Source organism: Babesia bigemina (genome assembly GCF_000981445.1).
Source record: "Babesia bigemina genome assembly Bbig001, chromosome : II".
Taxonomy (NCBI): domain Eukaryota; phylum Apicomplexa; class Aconoidasida; order Piroplasmida; family Babesiidae; genus Babesia; species Babesia bigemina.
In genome coordinates, this window is record NC_027217.1 from 1,721,254 (window position 1) to 1,745,381 (window position 24,128).

The 24,128-nt window shown below is 53.0% G+C and overlaps 11 protein-coding genes across 11 annotated transcripts; 3 read left to right on the forward strand and 8 right to left on the reverse strand.

The window, feature by feature from the left end:
* Positions 1 to 172: 172 nt before the first annotated feature.
* On the reverse strand, positions 173 to 3,285 carry BBBOND_0207790 (RNB-like domain containing protein, putative; the record flags this gene model as incomplete). Its single annotated transcript, XM_012912356.1, has 5 exons — positions 173 to 409; positions 447 to 548; positions 584 to 1,196; positions 1,236 to 3,072; positions 3,108 to 3,285. 5 exons carry the CDS (start codon positions 3,283 to 3,285, stop codon positions 173 to 175), a joined length of 2,967 nt encoding a protein of 988 aa, XP_012767810.1.
* A 632-nt stretch (positions 3,286 to 3,917) lies between these two features.
* On the forward strand, positions 3,918 to 5,718 carry BBBOND_0207800 (phosphoenolpyruvate carboxykinase, putative; the record flags this gene model as incomplete). The annotated part of the gene is made up of 2 exons (XM_012912357.1): positions 3,918 to 4,118; positions 4,153 to 5,718. 2 exons carry the CDS (start codon positions 3,918 to 3,920, stop codon positions 5,716 to 5,718), a joined length of 1,767 nt encoding a protein of 588 aa, XP_012767811.1.
* A 114-nt stretch (positions 5,719 to 5,832) lies between these two features.
* BBBOND_0207810 (hypothetical protein, conserved) lies at positions 5,833 to 7,734 on the reverse strand (the record flags this gene model as incomplete). Its single annotated transcript, XM_012912358.1, has 1 exon — positions 5,833 to 7,734. One exon carries the CDS (start codon positions 7,732 to 7,734, stop codon positions 5,833 to 5,835), a length of 1,902 nt encoding a protein of 633 aa, XP_012767812.1.
* Positions 7,735 to 8,713: 979 nt separating this feature from the next.
* On the forward strand, positions 8,714 to 10,192 carry BBBOND_0207820 (hypothetical protein, conserved; the record flags this gene model as incomplete). Its single annotated transcript, XM_012912359.1, has 1 exon — positions 8,714 to 10,192. The coding sequence occupies one exon, from the start codon at positions 8,714 to 8,716 to the stop codon at positions 10,190 to 10,192; it is 1,479 nt and encodes a 492-aa protein (XP_012767813.1).
* A 197-nt stretch (positions 10,193 to 10,389) lies between these two features.
* Positions 10,390 to 10,746, forward strand: BBBOND_0207830 (hypothetical protein; the record flags this gene model as incomplete). The annotated part of the gene is made up of 3 exons (XM_012912360.1): positions 10,390 to 10,397; positions 10,432 to 10,623; positions 10,647 to 10,746. 3 exons carry the CDS (start codon positions 10,390 to 10,392, stop codon positions 10,744 to 10,746), a joined length of 300 nt encoding a protein of 99 aa, XP_012767814.1.
* Positions 10,747 to 10,824: 78 nt separating this feature from the next.
* Positions 10,825 to 12,135, reverse strand: BBBOND_0207835 (hypothetical protein, conserved; the record flags this gene model as incomplete). The annotated part of the gene is made up of 1 exon (XM_012912361.1): positions 10,825 to 12,135. One exon carries the CDS (start codon positions 12,133 to 12,135, stop codon positions 10,825 to 10,827), a length of 1,311 nt encoding a protein of 436 aa, XP_012767815.1.
* Positions 12,136 to 12,144: 9 nt separating this feature from the next.
* On the reverse strand, positions 12,145 to 14,555 carry BBBOND_0207840 (kelch repeat and K+ channel tetramerisation domain containing protein, putative; the record flags this gene model as incomplete). Its single annotated transcript, XM_012912362.1, has 6 exons — positions 12,145 to 12,200; positions 12,239 to 13,541; positions 13,577 to 13,702; positions 13,745 to 14,041; positions 14,116 to 14,166; positions 14,484 to 14,555. 6 exons carry the CDS (start codon positions 14,553 to 14,555, stop codon positions 12,145 to 12,147), a joined length of 1,905 nt encoding a protein of 634 aa, XP_012767816.1.
* Positions 14,556 to 15,467: 912 nt separating this feature from the next.
* On the reverse strand, positions 15,468 to 16,184 carry BBBOND_0207850 (hypothetical protein; the record flags this gene model as incomplete). Its single annotated transcript, XM_012912363.1, has 1 exon — positions 15,468 to 16,184. The coding sequence occupies one exon, from the start codon at positions 16,182 to 16,184 to the stop codon at positions 15,468 to 15,470; it is 717 nt and encodes a 238-aa protein (XP_012767817.1).
* Positions 16,185 to 17,658: 1,474 nt separating this feature from the next.
* On the reverse strand, positions 17,659 to 17,891 carry BBBOND_0207860 (hypothetical protein; the record flags this gene model as incomplete). The annotated part of the gene is given in 2 exon segments (XM_012912364.1): positions 17,659 to 17,740; positions 17,752 to 17,891. 2 exon segments carry the CDS (start codon positions 17,889 to 17,891, stop codon positions 17,659 to 17,661), a joined length of 222 nt encoding a protein of 73 aa, XP_012767818.1.
* Positions 17,892 to 17,967: 76 nt separating this feature from the next.
* On the reverse strand, positions 17,968 to 18,729 carry BBBOND_0207870 (hypothetical protein; the record flags this gene model as incomplete). The annotated part of the gene is made up of 1 exon (XM_012912365.1): positions 17,968 to 18,729. The coding sequence occupies one exon, from the start codon at positions 18,727 to 18,729 to the stop codon at positions 17,968 to 17,970; it is 762 nt and encodes a 253-aa protein (XP_012767819.1).
* Positions 18,730 to 20,508: 1,779 nt separating this feature from the next.
* Positions 20,509 to 23,334, reverse strand: BBBOND_0207880 (hypothetical protein; the record flags this gene model as incomplete). Its single annotated transcript, XM_012912366.1, has 1 exon — positions 20,509 to 23,334. One exon carries the CDS (start codon positions 23,332 to 23,334, stop codon positions 20,509 to 20,511), a length of 2,826 nt encoding a protein of 941 aa, XP_012767820.1.
* Positions 23,335 to 24,128: the final 794 nt, after the last annotated feature.

A 24,128-nucleotide genomic window follows, 5' to 3' on the forward strand; every position in this document is an offset into this window, starting at 1 on the left:
TCGTTTGTGCCCTTGTGGTCTCGCCCCGTTGAAGGCAAAGCGACCGACTGCTCTACAATTGCTCTGCATGCAACTCGACAGCGCTCCCGTGATTAGAACGTGCATACATAGCGTCAATTTAGTTTGCTGCCATACACCATGTAACATACGCGTTTACATTTGCCCACAGTTTTCACAGCAGTTCCGCAGTGATGTTGTACCTGAAATGCTTGTTGCTCGAGTTGAGCGTTATCTTCACGTGGTCGAACAAGTTAACGTGCCGCCCCGATGTCAGGGTGACGCGCTGCGTCTCGGGGTCGAACGCGGACACGTCCACGCTCGCCGTCGCCTCGATCCCGAACTCGTGCGCAAGCAAGCTGAGGCGCTTCTCGGTCGCGCCCACCACCGTCGCCACGGTGGCGACACTGCCCTGCGCAACGTAAGGAGATGCAAGACGGACGACGCACCTGCTTCTTCAGGAACAGATACGCGAAGAGCTTCGTGGACTCGCGGCCACACCAATTGGCGTTACGATGCCTTCTGTTCAGCGCCTCGCACTGCGCGGGGAGCTGCGGTCAATGTCAAACTTTCGTCTTTCGCCCACCTCCTGGAAGAAGCTGGTGTCCATGGCCTCGAGGTCCAGCGCCGCAGCCAGCATGCGGTGCACCACCACGTCGGCGTACCGACGGATGGGCGACGTGAAGTGGGTGTACAGGTCGGTGCACAGCCCGTAGTGCCGCAGGTCATCAGCGCCGCTGTCGCCCGAACTGCAGTACACGGCCTGGCTCATGCACCTCGTCGTCATGATGCGGAGGGCGCTGCCCAGGCGGCTGTCGCTCTTCTCCACAATGCGCTTCAGCGACGCGTTCAGGTCGCGCGAGTTGCCGAACTCGAACTCCAGACGGTGCTGCGAAAGCGACCGCTGCAGCGCCTTCAGCCGCACCTCCATGGGCGGCGGGTGCCGACGGAGCAGCGCGCACGTGGGGAACCGCTCGAAGATCTTAGTGGCCACGCTGACGTTGGCCAGCAGCATAAACTCCTCGACCATGCGGTTAGTGTCGTACAGAATGTACTTCTCCATCTTGCGGATGTCGGTCAGCTCGTACTCGAACTTCACGTCCGGCGACTCCAGCTCCACGGCGCCACGCTCGAAGCGTTTGGATCGGAGCAGTTTCGCCAGCCTGTTGAGCCCCTGCAGGGCTTGCGTGATCTCGTCGCTGCAACGCGGTGAGCGATACGTACGGTGCGCAGCCTACCTCCCGCCGGCGTCGATGAGCGCCTGGGCGTCCTTGTAGCTGAACGCACGCCTGCTGCGGATGATGCCCTTGCCGAACCTGGTGGCGCAGATCTCGTTCCGCTGGTCGAACTCCCACACGACGGAGAAGCACAGCCGGTCCTGGTCCTCAACCAACGAGCACAAGTTTGTCGTCAGCAGGGACGGGAGCATGTCGGTGCGTCGGTCCACCAGGTAGACGGTGGTGCAGCGCTGCGCAGCCTCACGGTCCAGCCAGCTGTCAGGCCGCACGAAGTGCGTGACGTCGGCAATGTGCACGGACACCTCCACGTGGCCGTTGGCAAGCACGCGGTACCCCAGCGCGTCGTCGATGTCCTTGCATTGCGGGGGGTCGACCGAAAAGACGAGCTGGTTGCGGAAGTCCATGCGGCGCGCAATCTCATCCGCGCTCGCCGTCCAGTTTGCGGGCGGCAGCTCCTTGTATGCCGGCGACGGGAAGTCGCGCGTGATGACGTCGTGCTCCCTCAGAATCACCGCGCTCTCAACCTCCATGTCCTCCACGTCTCCCAGCACCTCCACCCAGTGACCGCACGGCTTGCGCGAAAAACGGTCCCAGCTGTCGATGGCGACCACGATGCGCTTGCCGTCGAGTTCGCCCGACTTGCGCGTGTCGATGAAGATGAACGGGATGCGCGCGTCCACGGGGACGAAGACGCGCTGCACCGCGTGGTGGGTCCCGGTGACCTCGGCCGCCTCGTCGACGGGCAGCAGCGTCCCGCAGTACTCCCTCCAGTTGCGGCGCAGGATGCCCACCACGCGGCACTCCTGCTTGATGCACTCGGCCGGCTTCTCGTCCTTGGTGGCGTCCAGCAGCGTGGCGCCCTCCGACTCTTCGCCCACAAGTTCTTCCGGCGCGTCAGCCTCCGCGGCGGCCGCCGCAGCTGTGCTTGACGACGCGCTCGCGTTTGCATGCTCTCCCACTATAACCTCGACGCACACGTTGTCGCCGTGGATGGCGCGGTTCAGGTTGGCGGTGCCGGAGACCTTGAACTCGTCCTTGCCGCACTTCACGTAGCCGTTCTGGAACGATCCCGTAAACATGTTGAGTATGCCGCTGTAGTAACGGCCGGTCTCGATGCCGGCTTGCATCTCCGCCTCAGAGAGGTGCGCGGGGTAACACCCATCGTCGTCGGCGGTGGCGCCACCGGACGCGCAGTCCGGTCGTGCTGCCGCCACGTACTCCAGCGCGTCGGCGATTTCGGCTTGCAACTCACGAGCCCATTGCTCGACCGTCAGCCGCTCGAAAGCCGCTTGGCCGATATCCACCGCTGACGGGCCGCGAGGTGAAATGTCCATCCCAGTGCCATCCGACGTGTTGCTTGGGGCCGACAACGTCGGCTCCAGTGACACTGCGTCCTGCGACTCGGTTGGCGAAGCAGGGTCGTCGTGGTTGCCCAGCAGAATGACGCGGCATCCGGGAAGGTGGGACTGGTACCACGTCGCGCACTTCTCGATCAGCCGCTGGTCGCGCTCAGCCGCTGTTTCCTCGTCGTCCTCCTCAACGTAGGTGGGCTCGAAGTTCTCGTTAGAGAAGAGGTAGAAGCGCCTCACGTCTGCGCCGGCGTCGTCAGTCAACTCGACATCCGCGACTCCGCCGCCATTGGCTGCGGCCGCTGCGGGGTTACCCGGCAGCAGCAGCTTCTTCATGCGCGCGTACATGCTGAGGCTGCGGCGGCGCACCTCGTTTAGGACAGTCGCGGGGATGACACAGTTGTCCAGACACCGCTCGCAGAAGGTTATCTGTTTCATAACGACGTCCACGGTGAGCACCAGCAGCGGCCGGCTGCCGTCCAGTTCGCCTACAAACGGTGAAGCAGACGGTGAAGGAATCTACCCTGGATTTGCGAACGCACGCACGATGTGCAGCTGTCGACGCCACACCCGATGTCCGCGCGGTGGTAGACCTCCCGCGTGAACCGCTTAACGTGGCGGTGCCCGGAGGCACGCCAGAAGGTACGCAGCGTCCGCTTCAGCGACGGCTGGAGCACCTCGTACTCCTCAACGGCCTCCATTTATGACCACAGGTCTAGGCGTGTGCCAAAAGGCGATATGGTTGGGTAACAGTGGCGCTACTGCTGCTGCGGTGGGGACAGGCGAACCGTTACACAACGCCGCGCTCGCCGTGCGGACGACGGATAGTATGGCAGTACTATGGCCGTTCGCTCTTATTGGCAAATCTGGCATTTATAAGGGTTGAAAAAACGGCCGTCAAGACGGTCTGCTGACGCTACTTTGGGCCCATAGACACGGGACGGCCATGCAAAACAGGGAGCCGCATGGAACGAGTCAACACGTACACACTCGTGCCGAATATAAATTGACGGTCAACGGGGGCCGTATAGAACGAGATATTGCATGCTGCGGCACCGTCAGCGTATGGCACACGTGTCTGACTCCTAACGGCGCCTACTGCGAGCAACTAGGCTCTAAGTAATTATAGTTGATGCACATTACTCCTGCTGTTGACACCGCCGATCGCCCCGCAGAAGCAGACGCTATTTCGCACGCGCGGGCCGCACGGAAGCCACTACAAGTGGCCTACCGCCCTTTGCGCACGCACCACAGGTATAGCAGACTCTGCGCGCCGCCGTCGACCGGCAGCATATATACTTGCATGAGATAGTCTTTTACATTTAACCAAAACATGTCGCGACAGAGCTTCGGAAGCAGCAGCGGCTTCGTCCGCATCGGCTCAGCCAGCGCTCTTCCGGAACACCTGATCCCCGAAAACATCCATGGGAACCTGAGCGCGACGTTGCCACAGGGCGCCAGCATGGACGAGCGTGCGGTGATGTCGCTCTCCCAGAATGTATACTTCAGCAAGTGCTCCGTGCAGATAAACGAAGTGAGTGGCTAGTGCGACGTCGCATACTGTGCAGTACGGAATCAAGGTGCCCGCACTCTGGAGGAACGCCGGTGTGGCGGTGCTCACGCACCACGCGCTGCTCTACGAGCCCAACACGGTGCTCAACACCACCGGGGCCGTGTGCTGCAAGTCAGGCGAAAAGACCGGGCGCTCCCCGGCCGACAAGCGCACGGTGATGGACGACGTTTCCAAGGGCAACGTCTGGTGGGGAAAGGTCAACATCGAGCTCTCGGAGCTTGCTTACGCCATTAACCGCGAGCGCGCCATCGATTACATCAACCTGCAGCAGCGGGTATACATCACCGACGCATACGCCGGCTGGGATCCCGAGCACCGCATCAGGGTGAGGGTCATCAGTACCAGGGCGTACCACGCGCTCTTCATGAAGAACTTGCTGATAGAGCCCACAGCTGAGGAGCTGGCGGCCTTCGAGCCCGACTTTGTGCTCTACAACGCCGGCGCCTTCCCGTGCAACCGCTACACCAGGGGAGTGTCGAGCTCCACGTCCATCTGCCTGAGCTACAAGCGCATGGAGATGGTGATTCTGGGGTCGGAGTACGCCGGGGAGATGAAAAAGGGGATCTTCACGCTCATGATGTACCTCATGCCGCTTAAGGGGCTGCTGCCACTTCACTCCTCCTGTAACGTCGGACCCAACAACGACGTCACACTCTTTTTCGGGCTCTCGGGAACGGGAAAGACCACGCTGTCAGCCGATCCCGCGAGGAGGCTCATTGGAGATGACGAGCACGTCTGGACCGACAGGGGCGTATTCAACATCGAGGGGGGCTGCTACGCGAAGTGCAAGGACCTCTGCCGTGAGAAGGAACCCGAGATTTTCGACGCTATACGCTTCGGAGCGGTGGTGGAGAACGTGGTGTACGACGCCGTCTCGCACGAAATCGACTACACCGACTGCTCAATCACGGAGAACACCAGGTGCGCCTACCCCCTGAGCCACATCCCCAACGTCATGATGCCCGCGAGGATCGACGAGCACCCGTCCAACATCATCTTCCTGACCTGCGACGCCTTCGGTGTCATCCCACCGGTCAGCAAGCTCACCATCGAGCAGGCCATGTACCACTTCGTCAGCGGGTACACCAGCAAGATGATCGGCACGGAGATGGGCATCAGCCGCCCGACGGCCACATTCTCGGCCTGCTACGCCGAGCCCTTCCTGGCCATGCACCCCATGGTCTACGCCAAGCTGCTCGAGCAGAAGCTGCAGAAACACTCCACAGACATATGGCTGCTGAACACCGGCTGGATCCAGGGGCCAGTGGACTCCAAAAAGGGGCGCCGCATTCCGCTCAAGTACACGCGCGCCATTGTTGACGGAATCCACAACGGAACGCTCAAGAACGCCATGTACGAGCAGATGCCCATATTCGGGCTCATGGTGCCGGTGGAGGTTGAGGGCGTCCCGGCCGATGTGCTCAACCAGCGCCTCGGTTGGGGCTCGGATGAATACGACGAGAACGTGGAGGAGCTGGCGCAGAAGTTCGCGGAAAACTTCAAGCAGTACCAGTCGGAGGCCAACGAGAGCATCCTGCGTGGAGGGCCGGTGCAGCGCTAGACTGCGGCGACCGACGCCCGCGGACGGCCTGGTAACAACAGCTGCCGCCTGAAAACAAGCCGACGCTCTAGACTACACGCAAACCGGTGCTAATTTTAATAGACATTTGCAAGGTTAACATTGTGTCAGTACGTTGCGCAGCTCGGAGCGCCACTTTTGCGCGAGCTTGCGGGCGCTGTTGAAGCCCCCTGACTTAGTCACGTCGAACCGCCCGATGTACAGCTCCTGCTCGCACGTGCTTTGCCGCATCAGGTCGCGCGGGGTGACCATGAGGCACAGCACCGCTTTTCCCACGGTGCCCTCGAGCCAGAAGTAGATGGGGCCAGAGAGCTTGGAGGTCATCGCGCCGTTCTTCAGGCGCTCGTCGAGCGCGGCCACGGCCGCCTGGTACGCGCCTTGGAAGCCCAGCGACTGCACGCTGAACGCTTCTATGCTGCGTTCGCCGGACACGGCGTCGTACGTGATGACCATCCACAACTGGGCGCCGCAGGAGAACACGATGCCGCGAGTCTCCGGGATGGCCCGTGCTTCCTCCACATGATCCAGACAAGATCCACTCGCCGGGTTGGCACGAAGAGCAACCTCGCAAACCTCCTCGAGCAGTCGACGCTCCTTGCTGGCGACGGCGGCGGACGTGGACCCCACGGCGAAGTCGGTAGCCAGCTTCAGAGCGCCTTCCACCCCAAACTTGCGAATGGAAAACAGACGCCGACGCCTCGCACCCAGCGGACCCAGATACACAGCCACGAATGCGTGCTTCTGGCCGTCATATTTCACCATGTTTCGAATCTCAGCTGGGATCGGAGGGATCTCATTCTTCGGAGGGGCAACCTCCATTCCACCCGTTTCGTAGCCGTCGCCTGCGGTTGCACCAGGCGTTGGCGCAGATTCGGGTGCTAAGGTCGCCGATGACGCCGTCGCAGTGGGCTGTGCCGTCCGCAATACAGTGGATGCTAACAGCTCGCCCGAAGGTGGAGGTGGAGCTTCGATCATCGGAGGCAAGAACTGCGTCTGTTGAAGCGCTTCGAAAACCTCGGTGAATGGTGGGAATTGAGGCGTCCCACTGCTGTTGAAATCACCGCCATCCGCCGGAAATGGCGCTGGATTGCTTGGTGGCGAGCCTTCTCCCATGGGATATTCTATGGCAGGTGGCTGCGCCCATGCAACGTCGCACATGCCGTCGACGGCCATGCCCTGCCCATCTGAGCAGCCGTAGTATGGAGTGTTGAACTGCTGCTGTTCCATGGGCGGCGGCGGGTCCAGAGTGGGAACTGCCAGCCGCATGGAGTTCCTGAAGTCGCAGCCGTTCAGGATCCCGCCCAGTATCCCGTTCTTGATGTCGATCAGCAGCTGCTGATTCTGTATGTAGGCCTTGAGGTAGGTGAGCTGCAACGTCATCGCCAATTGAGGCTCAATGGCGCTAAGGAGCTCCTGTGTTGGCGGCAACGGCATCCTCTTGGTGAGCTCGTTGACGGCGTCGGTGAGCTTCATCAGTTCCGATACGGTTACAGCTCGGTCCAGTCGCGGCGGAAATAGACCATACGCATCCGTCACGTCGCCAACACGGTTCACCGGATTCACGCCGACGTTAGATATACCGTTCGCGTTCTGAGTTCCGCTTGACCCACTTTGCTGGCTGCCGTCGGAGGCCGCCGAGCCGCTGGGAGCGAACGTGAGCACATTGCCAGACGGAAGAGACTGTAAAGGCGGGGTGCACGCGTTGTAATTTGTGCCGTTCAAAAACTTCCCGTACGGCTCGTAAATGTCTTGCCACGGCAAAAGCGCCCCGGATGTCGACGACGACGAGCTGCCGGCCTGCCACGCCGGCAATCGCAGGGCGTCGCCATCATTTGACTGCGATATATCGGGAGCAGCGCCTGGCACGTTCCTGTACAGCACAGCTGCGTACCTGCTAGGCTCATGCTTCTGCTGCTCGGCCGACGAAGGCTCCGCCTCTCCGTCTGCCGATTGGCCGCGCGATCCCGATGCTCCTCCTATTTCTCCATCGGGATACATGCTGAGCAGCTTCACTACCGCTGGTGAACAATACGTGGAGCATCGTAGGGAGCGGCCTTCCAGTCCTGTAACAGATTAACCGGCCCGCAGCGTACCGGCCGCTCGGACAGGCGTAACGCCGCCCGTAGTACTCGCAGACGAAGTTAGGAATATACGTTAACGATAGAAGTGTAGTAGGTATTAATTGCACGTGTATTTTGTCGCACAACGGCACGTAGGGGGGTTGAGACGTCGAGCGTAGCCAGCAGCGATGGTGCCGAGCGCAGCCTCCGCGACCTACAGGATTCCTCGCAAACAAGAGTCACACATTGTTGTTGTATACCATAGAAAGCGGTTTTGTGTTGCATCCCGTATTGGGCGTTCTTTTTGAGTGTAAATTTTTTCGCTGAGTCGCTGTGCACCTAGTAGACGCAACTCGAGTACCGTGGTAGAAGGCACAGCCGAACCTGGAAGGCGCTTCGCATGTGTTTGCCGACTCGGCTGGCTGACTTCTGCGGAATCTGTAACCTGATGCTCAATAACAGTCCCCCTTAGACACTGGGCAGGAGTGATAAATCAGTCTTAACATGGCAGCTTGTAATTCGCAACGTGAGGGGACGTGGACAAAGTAATGGATGATACAGACGGTAATTAGATAGGATCGTCCCTGGGAAGCAGCGCTAGGATTCTACAGAGGGAAATGCAATAACCCTTCTCTCCGAGACGTCCATCTGCACAGGACAATGTAGATATGTGCCTTTTGACACAGCAGCTGGCGCTGTTGTCCACATGGCTCCTGATCCCGCAATTAATATTACTGCGGCTGGTATTCGGCAGTCAGGGGCGTTATGCGCTGTTCCGCCCACTAATTCCGACGCGATATTTTGCGGAGGCGGGCAGAGCTAACCGATACAGGGATGGCGGAATTCTTGCAGCAGCACCTGATAGGAGCGCCAGTGCGCGCTACAGGGAATCACAACACATCGCATTTGTTGCCAAAATGGGCCACGATAGATCCGCTTACTCATCGGGAACAGGGCAACAGAGCTGCTCGTACTTTGGCGATGACGATTCTTACAATGGAGCTAGCACGGGTTTAACACAGGGTTACGCAGCCCATACCGCGGGATATAAGCGAGGATTCACGCTGCATCTCAGTGTTAGGAAGTTGAGGAAAATGAAACGACGCCAAATAAATCGCATGAATAAGGACCTAGAGTTATTCCGACGCGTGAAGGAGCGGAGGCTGAAGAACCCAAACAGACTCGTAGATATACGTAAAATCAATTTCATTAATGACAAATGTAATCCAGCGCTCATGAGGCTGCCGGTATCGCCGCTGGTAGACCTGAACGGACTGGTGCCGTTCAAAACGGTGCCGCAGATGACATCGCAAGTGCCATTCAATCCGGCTCCAATGCTGCACAACGTGGGATTCAGGTTCAAACCCGACAGGAACGGAAAGTATGAACGTTTCTGCGAGCCATACCCGATGGACGAAATTTTGCAGGTGGTAGACGCACGCAGTCTGGGCGCTATAAGCCGCATGGCTGGCAAGTACAAAATCACGGGAGAAGGAACGAAGATACCCACCCCCATGGACAGCCAAATCGTAGCGCCGGGTGCTAGTGTCGGTAAGGGGTACGGGTTTGGCCTCACCAAGAAGTCCGAGCCCAAAAATAAGCCCATACCGCTTTCCAATTTCAAGCCTTTCGAGCCCAACGCAGAAACTCTCGTTGAAAGTCCACAAGAACTTGAGAGTGTGCAGATGCAGGCACGCGCATATGCTGAAAGCTTGATTGGCAAAATAGCTGAGCCGTCCAGCGTCGAAGCGCCGTCGGCTGCAGAGACCAGCCCCGAATCCCCGGGAGACAGTGCATTTGCCGCGGAAACACGGCACGATAGAGCCAGGTATGAGTCGGATATCGGCACTATAAGCCAGCACGGTGCCACGAGTGGGCGATACGACAATGTCAAAGACGCCGTCGGTGTTTCGTACATGGACGATGTTTGTAACGAGGGTGATATCATGAGGAACCCCAGGTACCTCGGCGAGTATCGGTACAAATACTGGTACCACCCTTTCTACGGCAACGCGACCATGCCTGGGGACGAAAAGCGCCTCATCGAGGAGTACAACCGCGAGCACCCCGACGAACCCTTGGAATACGAGGAATACAAAGTCGACCTCATATACTGCCACTCCAACGGTACCATCGTGTACCTCGGCGAAGATCAGGACCCCTACACAAACCAGGCGGACGACTTTGTCATGGAGGGGGAGGACCCGAGGGAGCCGCGCTTCGTAGTGCAGGCGGAGGCAGGGTTCATCAAGGAGCATCAGCTGAAGTTAGGGCAAATCCTGCCCAATGTCAACAGCGAGATGAGAGAGCGTTACTACGACAACATATTCTTCACACCAAAGAGCGTGCGGCGTCAATGGCAAGTGCACCTGCCCGACGGCACCCCGGTGATGTAGTTTGACTGCTACCTATACATTCGCACAGTAGCGGTTTCGTCCGGATCGCAAACTGTTTTGCACTAATATGGTTTTTAATCCACCGCTGGTGCTTTTTTCGTATGAGCCAAGCTGGGTGTGGCTCCTACGTTTTTACCGTTATTATACTACCCACATCCAATCTGTTATAGTTTTGTAATGTCCCGCACGTTTCAAAGATGTTTCTGTAAGTTGATTTTAGTTAGTATGTTGGGGTACAGGTGCGTCTTGGTGGTTTGTGGGATTTCTCTTCACCAATGCCCTACGCTCACTTTAAAGGCACGTGAACATTCCATCAAACGGGCAAGTGGCACTGTTGCATACCATATCAATGGTTGTCAGAGTGCAACATATAGCTCAATATCCGACACGCTACCGTGTTGGAGAGCGGTGGCCGAGTTTAGGCGGCAGGGGTATGCGCCTACACCGGCTGCAGCGATGTTGCGCAACAGTCAAGGATATGGCCTCAAGTACTCAAGGAATGCGAATACTGCAATATAGGTTTTAAATATGTATCTAAATGTTTTGAAATTTAAAATACGTGATCTGACAACTTGCAGCAACATTGCGACTGCGCCAGATGTTTCGCAGTGGCACATTGAGGTGGCATCACTCTACTCGATATACATCGGACCCTCTAGGCGCGCTCCGCGGTACCTCTCTAGCCCTTCACCTTGGTAACTAGCAAGACAGGAAACTTCGAAGAAACCCTCTCCCAATTCCGCTCCGGCAGCCTCCAGCCAGTTCCTGGACTGTCGGCTGATCCGGTGCTGCGCTGAGAGCTCATTGTACACGTTGTAATCGGCCACATTTTTGACAGGTGCGAACTGTGAATCGCGGTCAACCTCGATGCACATCACCCTGGAAGCGAATTGGAACACATCGAAGACGAACAGCTCAAGCGTATACCCGTTGGGTGCATCGGGTCTCACCATTCGCCCCTCATCTTGGTCGTAATACGACACCACCTTATTAGCTGCATGATAGGGGAGCTGCTTGAAGAGCTGCTCTTCGATAATCCGGCGCAGAAATTCGCCCGAGAAGGCGTGGTCGCACATGTTGCCGTAAACGCGTGTCGTCCCTTGCAAAAATGATGCGTCCGGCAACATCTCAAGCTCACTGTACTCCACCACTCGTGGGGCTTTACCCATGCAGAAAACACCTACCTTCTCCGATCCGCGCCTAACCACGCACTTGTTCAGCACCTCCACTCCCGGGCATCGCAGCGCCAGACCCACTAACTCGGGGTCCAGGGGCCGAGACAGCGCGTTGTCAATGGCAATAACATGCAACAGCCTTAAGTTTTCCAGCTGTGACATGAACTCCGGGCAGTGCGCCAGCGCCTCGAACAGTGCTCCGTTGCCCTTGGGTGCCTCCACTACCTTGCTGTCGGAACCGTCTTCGGCAGGGGGGCACGGGAAGAAGTCGTTGCCGTCTAGGGTCAAGCACGGGGCTGTGCCCTGCATCACCAGTACCACTTGCCGTTTGTCGAGCCCGAAGAAACGCTGCGACTCCAGGTAGCCTTCGATGCTGTCGTGGTTGAAGGGAGACGTCAGGATGAAAACACGCGGCGGGACGCTATCCTTGCCGAGCAACGCGCACAAACGGTTCACTTTCTCTAGATGTAACTGGAGCAGCGTTTTGCGGCGCACCGGCGAGATGGGAAGCAACGCTTTGGGGAAGGTGATGCCGACCCGGGTTGCCAGGCCGCCGGAGAGGATGAGCAGGGCGTAGCCGCCCTTAGACAGCTCTCTCAGACCATCTTCAAATAGACAGTGGCGCTGGTCAGCAGAAGGCTCGCGTATCACGCGGCCAGAGGCCTCAGACACACGCAGCTCATCGAGCTCAACCTCAGGCAGAGGCGTCAGACCCGATTCGAATCGAACTTTGCGCGCCTCTCGCAGCAGCGATCGGTAATCAAGCATCGAAAAATATTAAATGTCCAAGTACACAGTGCAATGGCCGTATCTCGGTAGAAGTAGTGCGGGACCTGCACATATCGTGGATGACACATAACGTTACACATACCCTTGGACCACTCGTCGACTTCCGGTTTGTATATATACGTGGCGTCGGAGACCTGCGTGTTCTGACCGCCCGTCAGTAGAAGCGAGTCGCCGCAGCACGTCAGCGATGTGTCCATGAGCTCAACCGGCGCTTCCATCAGGTACCGGCTTGCCTGTGAAGTCGAGTTCCACGTTTCCAGAGAGTTGTGGATAGTGTGCATGTTGTCGATTCCTCCGATGAGGTACAGCTCGTTGTTGTACGCGCAGGCGGCTCCGGCGCTGCGTACCTTAAGCAGCGCGCCGGGCATCGCCTCCCACTTGTTCATGCGTGGATCATAGCGCTCCACACTCTGCAGCCGCTCCCCGCTGGTGCCTCCCAGCGCGTAGAGCATACCGTTTTGCGGCGCAAGCATGGGAGACGACCGCGGGGTGGTGAGCGGCGCTAGATGGATCCAGTTGCGCATCCGAACGTCGTACGACTCGACTGAGTCCAACACCGACTGGCCGTCGAACCCCCCAACGCAAAAGAGCCTGTCACCAAAAGCGCAACCGCCGTTGTTGCGGCGAGCCTTATTCAGCGAGGCGGCGGTGTGCCAAGTGTCACGCAACCTGTCGTACATCTCGGTTTCGCACAGGGCCTTGTAGTCGAGGTTGTGGCCGCCAAACGCGTACACGAAATTGTTTAGCGTCCCCGCTCCGAAATACATACGAGCCGTCTGCATCGGCGAACAGTTGCGCCAGCACATGTTCTCACGGTCGAGCACCTCTACCGCACCGAGAGGCGCACGCCCGTCGTGGCCGCCAAGGCACAGCGCCAGGGGATACGGGCTGAACTTGATCTTGTAGTAGGCCGCCTCGTTTAGTATAAGCGTGCTCTCCGCGAGGTCCTTGGGGACGGGTAAGCACTCCGGGTTGCGCATGAAGTTCAGGATTAGCCTAAACAGCTCGTAGTCACGATCGAGGAAGATGCGACCCTGGCGGTCACGTCCCACCTCGTGGCGGCCGCTGATCAGGTCGGCGAGGAACGACGTGGGCTGCTTGGCGATCGTGTGTCTAGAGGTCTCGAATACAACGCCGCCGACATTGATGTCAACCATGGTCTGGGTTGCGACCTTGTTGTCCAGCACCTTGCGCTGGTCCTGCTCGAATAGCTCAACACGTTGGCGCAATTTCGCCGATTCGAGCTGCATGTAGTTCGCGAAAATGTCTTTTTCGTGCTCCAGCTTCTGGCGCTCCTCCTCAATTCGCCGACGCGATTCCTCGCGTTCGAATTGTACGTGCTTCAGCTGCGACGCTATTTCCTGACCGTGGCGCCGGCGCTCCTCCTGCGAAACATCAGTTCGGCGAACGAATCACTTACACTCAGCTTCTCAGCCTCCACGAGACGCTCCTGGCGCATACGCTCCACAAATGCCTTACGCTCAGCCTGCAGCTCCTCAGCGGAGCGCACCAACTCTTCGCGCCGAGCTTTCAGCGATAGTTGCGCCTTGTTCAGCCAGCTTACGAATGCACTGCGCATGTCGCCAACCATGTGCTCGAAGTCTTCTGTGCTGCTGAGCGTGTCCACCCTCTCCGGCGGCAAGCGAAGGGGTGCGAGGTCGCTGGACAGCGAGATGGAGCCGACATCTCGTGCCGATGCTCCCGCTGTAAGGGAAGCCAGCGCGCTGTTAGAAGCCGCATCGAAAGAAGCTTTCGGCACCATAAAGTCTGACGGTGTCCCTATCCAACCCTTAACGGTAGTAAGCGAGTGGATGTCTAAATCAGACGGCGCCACGGACACTGCGCTCGACGGTAAATCGTGATTCCCCGGAGAATCCGTGTGTTTCTGCATCTTACTTTGGATTTATTGGCGGCTGCGGGCCAGCCGCAGAGTACAGCCCATTAAACGCGTACACCTACCTCTGGCGCAGCGCGCACCGCGGACAGCGTCATAGGGCAACGCTCGATGCCCTCAATTCAGATAGTGTGTGTGTAACTAAACAACATAGTGGCGGCGTAAATTTTATACTAATGATACAGACGGGCTGGGTGAACGCATTCAAGTCACAACGAGTTTTCAGCCTCACCGATGTACGATACCCTCACGCCTTAAGCGACCTGCGGGCTACACATGGTGACGTAAATCATATGCTGATTGCGTGGCGTGTTATGTTGTACAGGGTGTTAAGTATCATGCGAATTACCCGCAGTTGGAATCTGTGTAGTCGGTAGCTAAGCAGTATAATTACACTTGTATTAGTGATACGCCGATATCAGGCCCATCAAACAGCGATTTTGACACTATAGGAACTTATACGTATTTGATAGTTGGCTCTGGAACTTCGTTCATCAACTTCCATTTATTTAGTCGCATTACAGTGTTCTTCCAGTCCTGGTTACGAACGCACTGCTTTTTCACGCGCTAATATGCAATTAACAGATACATTACGTACAGTAACGTATGCGAAGATGGATTAGGATCATAGGTTGAAAGCAATTCATGCCTTAAGGACATACTGAGTAGATATCACATTCTCATTGAAATACTGACCCATAATTATCACCGTGTAATTAGTAAATCTACGCGCATCTCTGTATATTGTGTTATGTAATAACGTGTGGCTTACATGGGCCTTTCGCGTTTACTAAAGTGCCACCTTTAACGCTGGGACTGACATTTGACGGCGGCTCATATAGCCGTAGTTATATGATTCATGATGACTGTAGTCTTAAACCTACTTCAATAATCAGCAAATTAATGCCATATCGTATTAGGCAAAACTGCATCACGTAAGTCTAGCGGTTGCTACGATAAAAGATTGAGTTGTTAGGTGCTACAAGCTACTTGTGTTTAGGCACCTTACAATAGAAGGTGCTATGTAAAGCAGAAACGGGTATAACGCCGTATTCCGCCAGTCAAATGCGATACCTCATACACTGTATGACGTTTTAAGAAATGTATCCTGTGCTTTACAGACCGCTGATCTTCATGCAACGCCTGCCCGCTCTACGCAGATGAAAATATGCGACGTTGGAACAAGAAGACACCGAACCGCGCCATGCAAAACACTACAAAGACAGCAGTAACTGTATTCGCCGTCACTCGACGGTAGCGATTCATGTGAAGAGGGTCGCGTCCCTTGCATCGGAGCCCACCAGATGTCATTCAGTTGAAATGCACCATGGAGATCCACACGACGCTAATTCAATCAACAACCGGAATCAGCATCAGTTGTTTCAAGCTGAGTGTACGGCTGCCACGGCAATCCTACTCAATTGAAAACCCAAAACCCGGCGAGGTTGTGGAGTATGGTAAATACACGTTCATCCACACGTCTCAAAGCCCTGTGTACGGGTGCATTCCTGTTGCTAGCTGGGCATTCTGAATCGTCAAAACCGACGGCCTTCAATACCTCTCCCATGCGCTCCTTGGCCGCGGAATCCGACTCATCTTCGAGTGCTCCGGCGCTCGCAACCTGTAAAGAACGCAAGCCTGTGTACAACATAGGTGCAATTCCCACGAGTACGACTGCACAGGCTTCTGGGTTCTGCGCGCATGACGAATTCCACGTTGCACTTCGGGTGTAAGCGTCAGGATACTGCTTGTAGAGTTTGCTCTTTTTCAAGAACTTCTCACAACGGCCCACAACATGAACTAAGTCCTTCGTCACACTGCTAGCACTGACCTCCGGGCTTTCATCGAGTGCGCCGGGCTTTTTGTTCATAGGCCTGGCCAGCCGATGTAGGAATTCTTTTACGAAAAACTGTTCGTTCAAACCTTCTTTGTCCAAGAACGTTTTGCAAATGTCGTGTACATTCTGGAGAGCTGTGGACGCTTCAACGCTAACATTATCACTTTTGAACAATTGATAAACTGCCTCGCCCATACCCTTGAGGCTCTCGTCAGGGTACCTTCCTTTCAGGGCCAAGAGCCAATCAATGCCTTCCCTGAAATTGCGAGGAGCGTCAGTCAACGAATTGTGAGCCATTTTATAGAGACTCGTTCAATCAAGCGGCTGACGTGAAGGTAGTTTTCGTTAATTTGCATGCCAGCTTTCAAACTGCTGTGTTAGCGGCTTATCAGCACAAATGACCTCGCCTTCTAAATCACGGGCGTTCAATTGACACATTCAATGCTGTATATACACCAAATAGGTGGATTTCGGAAACACGGTGACAACCAGGTTGTAATAGCAGCCAGATCTATCCCATTAACCGGGCATGCAGTGTTCACAACGCATGTCAATGTAATATACAATATTCATACGAGAAAGGCACGTAGTTGGTTTTTCGGTGTAGATATTTTGCAAAGGACATCAGGGCTTATAAATCTTACGGTGGGTAGTGAGTAACGTCGTTCATTATGCGCCGCTCCGTGACCGTCAAGGTGCAGAGTGCCCTGGCGGCATCTAGAATCTCTCACAAATATGGCCAAACAGTCCCTTAGCTAGTTACCACGGCGCTATTATCTCATTGATTGCCAAATAAATATGTGAATGTCTCTCCTACGATTACCCCTTCTGAGATCCTGACCTACAAAAGCGGTTGCTTGCCTCCATAATCCACTTATAACATGGTATTACTCCAGTGACTCACTAAAATGGTATTATGTGAACAAACTGGTCGAAATTTCTGAGACGCCATCAGTCATTTGATTAGTTTGTACAAGACTAGTGGGTATTTTAGGTACGCAGACTTGGCGAGTTAACACGTCACCGAAACATATGTAGCCCTAACCTGACACAGCACTACCGTAATACAACGTATCACAAGCTAGCAAGCGAAACTTTGACTGCGATAATTATTATGTAGCATCAAGTAACTCAGAAGGATCGTCGGCGAAGTAGTCAACGTCGTAGAGTCAAAGTATCTTCCGGCCTTTAGTAAGGCCTTGACGTCGATGCAGTGGAAGGCCTTGGAGCGGATAAGGTGCGAACGGACGTACAAGCCGTCTCGCCTGTGGAACGCGCCCTTGTAGCATACGATAAGGAGATAGAGTTCTGTATGCTGAGGCGTGACGCCTCTGACGTTGGGACTGCCGTCTGCCGGCGCTTCATGAAGCATGGCAGTTGCACGATTCATCAAACCTACAGCCGTATGACCCACCTCATAAACAGCAGCTCCATGCTGTACCGTCTAGGTAGAATGCGTTAATGTAAGTCAAGAGGCAACTACGATAAAGATTAAGCCTATAAGTGCTACGTGCTGAGATTAATACGCTTTGCACAAATGCAGGCTGCATTTCTGTGGCTATCAAGCTACAAATCTAGTACAAAGCTGCACTGAGCCGTCACTCACCCGAGCCATAAGGCAGTAGGTAGCGTGATATTTAAGGTGAAGCCGTACATACAACATTTGGCATGGCAAGATGAATGCATTCGACACAGTAACAACCAAGCAACGAATTACGCTATGAAAGCAACGATGTATAATATAAGGACTGTGTTCCATAATTCATGAGCTTTATTGTGCATTAAAAGCGCATACATTTTCGTGGCCATCAACAGATTTCAAGATGATAAATGCGTGGTGAAAAGTCGTAAGACTGCCACTCACTGCTCAGCGGATTCCTGCTGTTCTTGCTGTTCTTTCTGTTTCCTTTCCTTCTTCTTGCGGGCTTTCTTGGAAACCTTCTTGGCAGCTTTCTTGGCGTCCTTTACAGACCTTGCCACTTTAGCAGCCTTCGCAACCTTCATAGGCTGTTCAACCTCATCGACTTCAGGTTGCACAGGCTCGACGGTGTGATTGTTAAACAGCTTTTGCAGAATCCCATCAATGGTCAATCCAGAATTCGGCTAGGGTACCCAACGTGCCTAATTCATCTATTCCTATGCCTCTCAACGCATTGACGACTTCTAAACGACTCAAGCTAGAGCGGCAATCTGGGTTTACGTAACGCATAGCGTTCAATATATCTTCCAATTCTTTTCTTGCCTTATCCGGTGTCAGTCTAAAGGCAGATTCATCGGTCGCATCCCACAAAGACATTAGTCCTGCATATAGCATCGGCGTGATTCCCACAAAGATCGCGGCGCAATCCTCCGGTTTCGTCGAACACGACGCATCCCATGTCGCTTTAGAACTGTAAGCTGACTTGTACTGGGCAGGTACGTTGATATTTCTCAGGAACGTATTACAACCATCCACTGACTTAGCTAATTTAGTTAAGATATTTTCACCAGTGATACCCCAGTTGTTTTCGATTTGTCTACCACCGTTTTCGCCGACACTTTGAAAGAACCTTGCGAAGAAATCGGATTTTTGGTTCTTAGGCCTATTGAATCTCTCCAGCATCGGTTTTACTATACGCCGATCTTTAAGTCCCTCTTGCCCCAAAAATTTTTTAACATTGAGTTTAACTTGTTGGAAAGCTGGCAACTGGCAAGCACCAGCCGGCTTGTGTGCGAGAAAGTTGAAAACTGCGTCACTGATGGCTTTCAAGTTACTTTCGAAACCAGTTCGCTTAAGGGCTACCAACCAATCAATACCCTCTCTAAAATCCCGAGGGACGTCAGTCAACGAATTGTACACCATTTTTATAATGATATGCTAAAATATGCAGTCAATATGCCTGTATGATTTGTGTCTAATAGCTAATAACCCGCTTCTACAATCATCAGCGTACAACGCCGGATATGTATTGACCGCCGATGCGCACAACAGTAGTATTGACACCTATACCTTCGCGTATTAATTATTGCTACGAAGGGGTCGGTACGGCGTGTAGGAGAAATACGGAGACGCAATTACAATCGCGATACCCCATCTCAGCCCCTCCATAGCACTAATCTGGCATGCGGTATTTACAACGCACGTCATTATCATATGCAACTTTACGAAAGTTCTTAGACGCGCGAAACATGAAAACTTTAACGGTGTTCACAACGATGCGTAGACGTTGGTAATGTCAAGATGGGTTACGTGTAGTAAGTTATAGTGCGATGACCTTTCGCCGGACCTGCTTAACAACACACCAAAACGATGAAAAGGAATGAAAACACTCTGTACATCTTCTACCGTGATAATCACTGTCTTGTGCTGTATGTGGTTGCGTCACTTTTTGTTTCGAGCGTTCCTCGGCTAATAACAGCTACACGTTGAGTCACCTTACCCATAAATGAGGTCTTGTATCAGCGGGTTTTACGACGCTTTGCGCATAACATCCGACGGATATTTCCAGCACTACAGCTTCATATTAGACTAATAAATGTTTGTTTACCTGCCCATTATGCTTAGGATTTAAACCGGTGCGCCGATTTGAGCCCTAATGGTCCAGCTTTTATCCCCATGACATCCCAATGAACGTGACTGCTCAACCACGCGTCAGACGGTCTGGCAGGGCCCCGCATTCCATAAAGTGCAGCGACACAAGCGATTTCTAACTGCGATTGTCTCCGTTCAATTAGCGATACCTTTCGGAAGTCCAGATTAGCTGGCATTTCAATTGAAGGTAACTATATAGCCTCATTTCATTTCTCATGTGCCATATATCCAACTGAATAAGATCGTAATTCATGTTCAGAAGGTAACCGTATATCGGAATATTTACTACAAATATTCTGACCTTTGTCTGGCAACCCCGCCCTCATTCGGGTTCTTACTGGACATACAGGTGGGATGTTATATACCCACATAATGACTTCTGACCAACATAGCTGATGTTCAATGACGCTGCTGTGATAAAATGTGAATCCAACATATGTGCCTGCAACATCCTTGATACCCACGTATTGGTATGTTAGCCCTCCCATCCTATCCGGCCTTGAGCTGTCACTATGTTCAATGGGAGTTAAAAGCTGGTATTTTGCAAAAACCACTATGGTTCATTGTAGTATTATAGAGAATATTGTGTGGCTCTCTGTTAAGGTTTGATGAGCAAACCAATTCACCTCAGCATATACTAGTACGGCTGCTCCAATGTGAGCAGCCACTGCACCATGGTCACATATCAACATCAGTGGATTTGCTGAACTAGAGTGACAGGTCGCACATATCATGCATTTTGCGTGTATATGACATTGCGGAAATTCTGATCCGTGAAAATATAAGGAGCCGTCCGCACCGCAGCATCTTGATTTAGGTCGTACAACAAAAGTTAGTACCCTTTTTATAATTCATGTTAATTTAATGGTAGATGGGGATTTGCACTAATTATAAATAGATGTGTTAACCCAAGAAGATTTTCAATTCGAGACAGACGTAAGCATTTAGGATCCTTAACGGTAACTTCCTCTGATGTCATCAGACACCAACACGAACTATGACAATTAAAGTCGTTCATTGCTAAATGGGTTACCGGATCCCATCTACCCATTACTTGGCGTAGTAGTTTTCGATCTGGATGGTGGACAGGACGATGCCCTTGATGGTTACGCAGCGACACTCCAACGGCGGCGTCTGGCGAAGCATATCGCCAGCTCCTACGAGTTCTCTGTCGAACCGCAAAGTAACGAAGTGGTTGGAATGTGACGCTACCAGAGACCGGCTGATGTCACTTAAGTTCTTCACTTCACCATCCACGGAGACTTGTTCAAAGCAGTTGGGTGGGTCCAGGACGTACGGTACTGGGCAGTAGAACGCTGCCTCACCCGCAGTCTGAAGGTCTATCTTGCAACCAAACTGAGACTGTGCGTCCGCATCATAGATTTGGGGTGTTTCAGGCTTGAACAACTCATCCGATGAGGACGTAACACCGCAGCCCTGCATGTACGGGTCAGTGGTCTTGACCGCAACCTCAACGACATGCCATGTATATCTGGCGAAAGATACTGTCGTTCTATAGAACTCTTGCCTTGATAAGTCAGACGGGGATACGTCACCAGTGCTGATGGACAAGTCAAAGGGTTCGGGAGCTTTACCGCATACGAATGCCATGGGTATGTACTTCGTGTTCTTTGGATCCTTCGATACTATGATGCCTCTCTTATTCGATATCATCATCAGAATGTGATACCAAGGCCTCCTGTCAATCTCCTGAAATTTGACTTCCAGGTCGCCTGGGGTGGTAGCGACCGCATCTTCGTACCTCTTGCGAATAAGCTGGCGTCCATGTGTAGTTTCATTGACAGTATAATAGAAAACATCGGGTTGCATGGGCAGCCATGTGGTTGTAATATACCCAATGTTTGCACCGTTCGGAACGTAGGGATCAAATACACAAGTCATGGACAACGTTGTGCCAGCATGTACAACAACTGACTTTGGATGTATGTTATGTAGTATAAGAGATTTTGGTGACGTGAGCCATTCAGTGGAAAATCCTGCGTCGCGCCAGGGGAGTAAAATGTAAGGGAGTAACGTGTGAACTGGCGCTTCGCGACGCACTGTGTAGACGTGTCTGTCGTGACGGTTAGATTCCAAAACGAGCCTTGATTTCTCATACCCATGTTCGTCCACGCATATACACGCATAGCTGAGAGGGGCGTTGTTTATAAAGGCAAATTCAAACACTTGAAAGCCTCGGATTGATTGCGACACCGCCTTACGTACAGATGCAGCGTACGGCATCACCTTATTGTAGTGTAAATCGTACAGCACGGAGTCACAATTGTCCGGTAACAACTCCTCATCAGGTCCGCAGTAGATACCAGCCTGCTTATCATCCCTCACAATATGTAATGAGCACTCATACGTATCCCCTATACCGTTCCTCATTCGTCTGGTCGAACAGTAATTCCTGCTTGCATATTGATCAAATACACCCGGTGTACTTCGGTCGCAACCAATGATCTTGTATATATGGGTAAATGCGAAAGAAACATTCACGATTGCAAAAATCCTATCCAAGACGTACATATTTTTCGAACCCAGCGTCCAATGATAAAAGAACGAGTTGTGTCCCTGTATTAATGCGAGAGGTTTGTCTGAACGGTAAGTCAGCTTCACCAATCCTTTATTCATTTGTGAAACATCCAAGTCGAGCGCATCGCCAGCAAGGACTCTGTGATATGATGTTTCAGTGTAAACATCAAGGTCATCAAGCGTTTTCAGCTGCCGCAGCGTGGTCAAGTCATTGGGCATGAATTCAGTTACGTATTCATAGATGAATGGCAGTTGAGAAAATGGCACACTCGAAACATCTTCGTCGATATCTATGTTGTGATCATCTCTCATAGAAATCGGGTTTACGGGCTGTGTTGGGACCTTTATGGTTAATGTGCTGCCTGGATGAAGTGCTACCGAACACCAAGCGCCACGAATCGGGCGTACACGGTCGCGGAAGATGTTGGTAGTAATGTCACAGAGGTACTCCGTCTTGGGACGAATCTCCATCCGGGCCGTAACTTTCCCTGTGTTGGGATCTTTGCATCTGCATTCGCCGTGGAAAGGGGGCAGAACTAGGTCATTAAAGTATCGCGCTACCACCCAAGGTTGGTAGTTATCATAATTCCAATAATAATAGGGTAAAGGTGCGTCCACCACGTCATCGTTGACCAACAGCCGTCTCATGCAATCTACCGGCTCTATTCGGCCCTCACAGAGGAAACCTATACGAAACGTCGACATAGGGTCAGCCACGCATGAACGAATGCCAGTTACGGGATCCACCGTCACCTCACTATCATTGAATAATGGTGAGGGGCTACTCCCACAGCCGTGAAGAGGCAGATGAAGGAGCCCCCTGTTAATATAAAACACTCCCAAACCCTTCCCTATTTCCCTTATCTCCTTATTTAATAGTGTGGATGAGCCCCATGGCAGTGATTGCATTTGTCCATAGCCATCGAGGCGATGAAGGCGACGTTGCAACGCATCACTCAAAACCAGATCTTTTGGTCCACAGATAAAGATCAGTCGATGATCGGTGATTGAATATATATCGTAAATTGGAAAGTTGACTGTAAGTTTCGTTTGCGACGCATCGGAGTCGAAACCGATGAGTGCGGTGTTGTACTCACTGCGCACCACATCTGTAAAAATGACGGAACGAAACTTGCCGTTACCATAGACGTAAGTGTTGATATGAGATTGACCATCCGACATTGGTTGAGGATGCCATACATACTCGGTATCTTGGACGCGGCGTGGGCATATAATGGTTGCGGAGCCTATTAGATCAATATTCATATGGCACCGAACGAGGGCATTGTTGCTGAGTAGGTCTGCTGGAACTCCGAAATCGCAACGCAGTGCATACATACTTCTAAGGTAATGCAGCAACATTATACAAACCATAAAAACTCCTCTCATCATGTGGCAGTTGTCCTCGTAATTTGTTCAAATGCGTCGGCTAATATCTAACGCAGCGCCTTTATTTGCAGCTGTTCTCCCATTTAGCCCATTACAAATAAGTCAAAATATATTAAAATTAGTAGAAACACCGCGAGGATGAGCGATGCTATGTTATGGACTGCAACAACCGTATACATATTGCAGCAGTTGTCTGGCTTGTTGCCTAGGAATTTCCCTTCACGGCTGCAAGGTCAATAACCGGTGAATGTAGCGGGCAAATGTGACGATATAGCTCATATTAAAATTAAAGATAATAATTTAATACGCCTAACAGTGAACAGGCTGATCACGGAGGCATCCTAGTACCAGACCGCCGAGCAAAAGTGACTGGACGTCGTCACGTCTGTGCAGCACACTATCCACACTTTGGATATCATGAGCCACAGAAACGATTTAGGAAACTACACGATTACCACCGGTCGTAAATTTCTTGAAAACACGTTAAGAGAAACCCATTATGAATGGTACATCCCCCGGATTCCGAACGGCAGACTACGCTTAGGTGGTGATTTAGCTTGTAAAGTGAGAGACTTAAATCTTATTTAAGGTTTAAAAGCGGGATTAGCCGTATGCATAGACCTGTCGCTTGGCATTCCATGCGAAATGGAGCAAAGATATGGAACCTCGGGCAACGGCATTTTAACAGACTTTCAACAACCGGAACTACTAAAGGAACAACTTAAGTGGACTATTACTATATT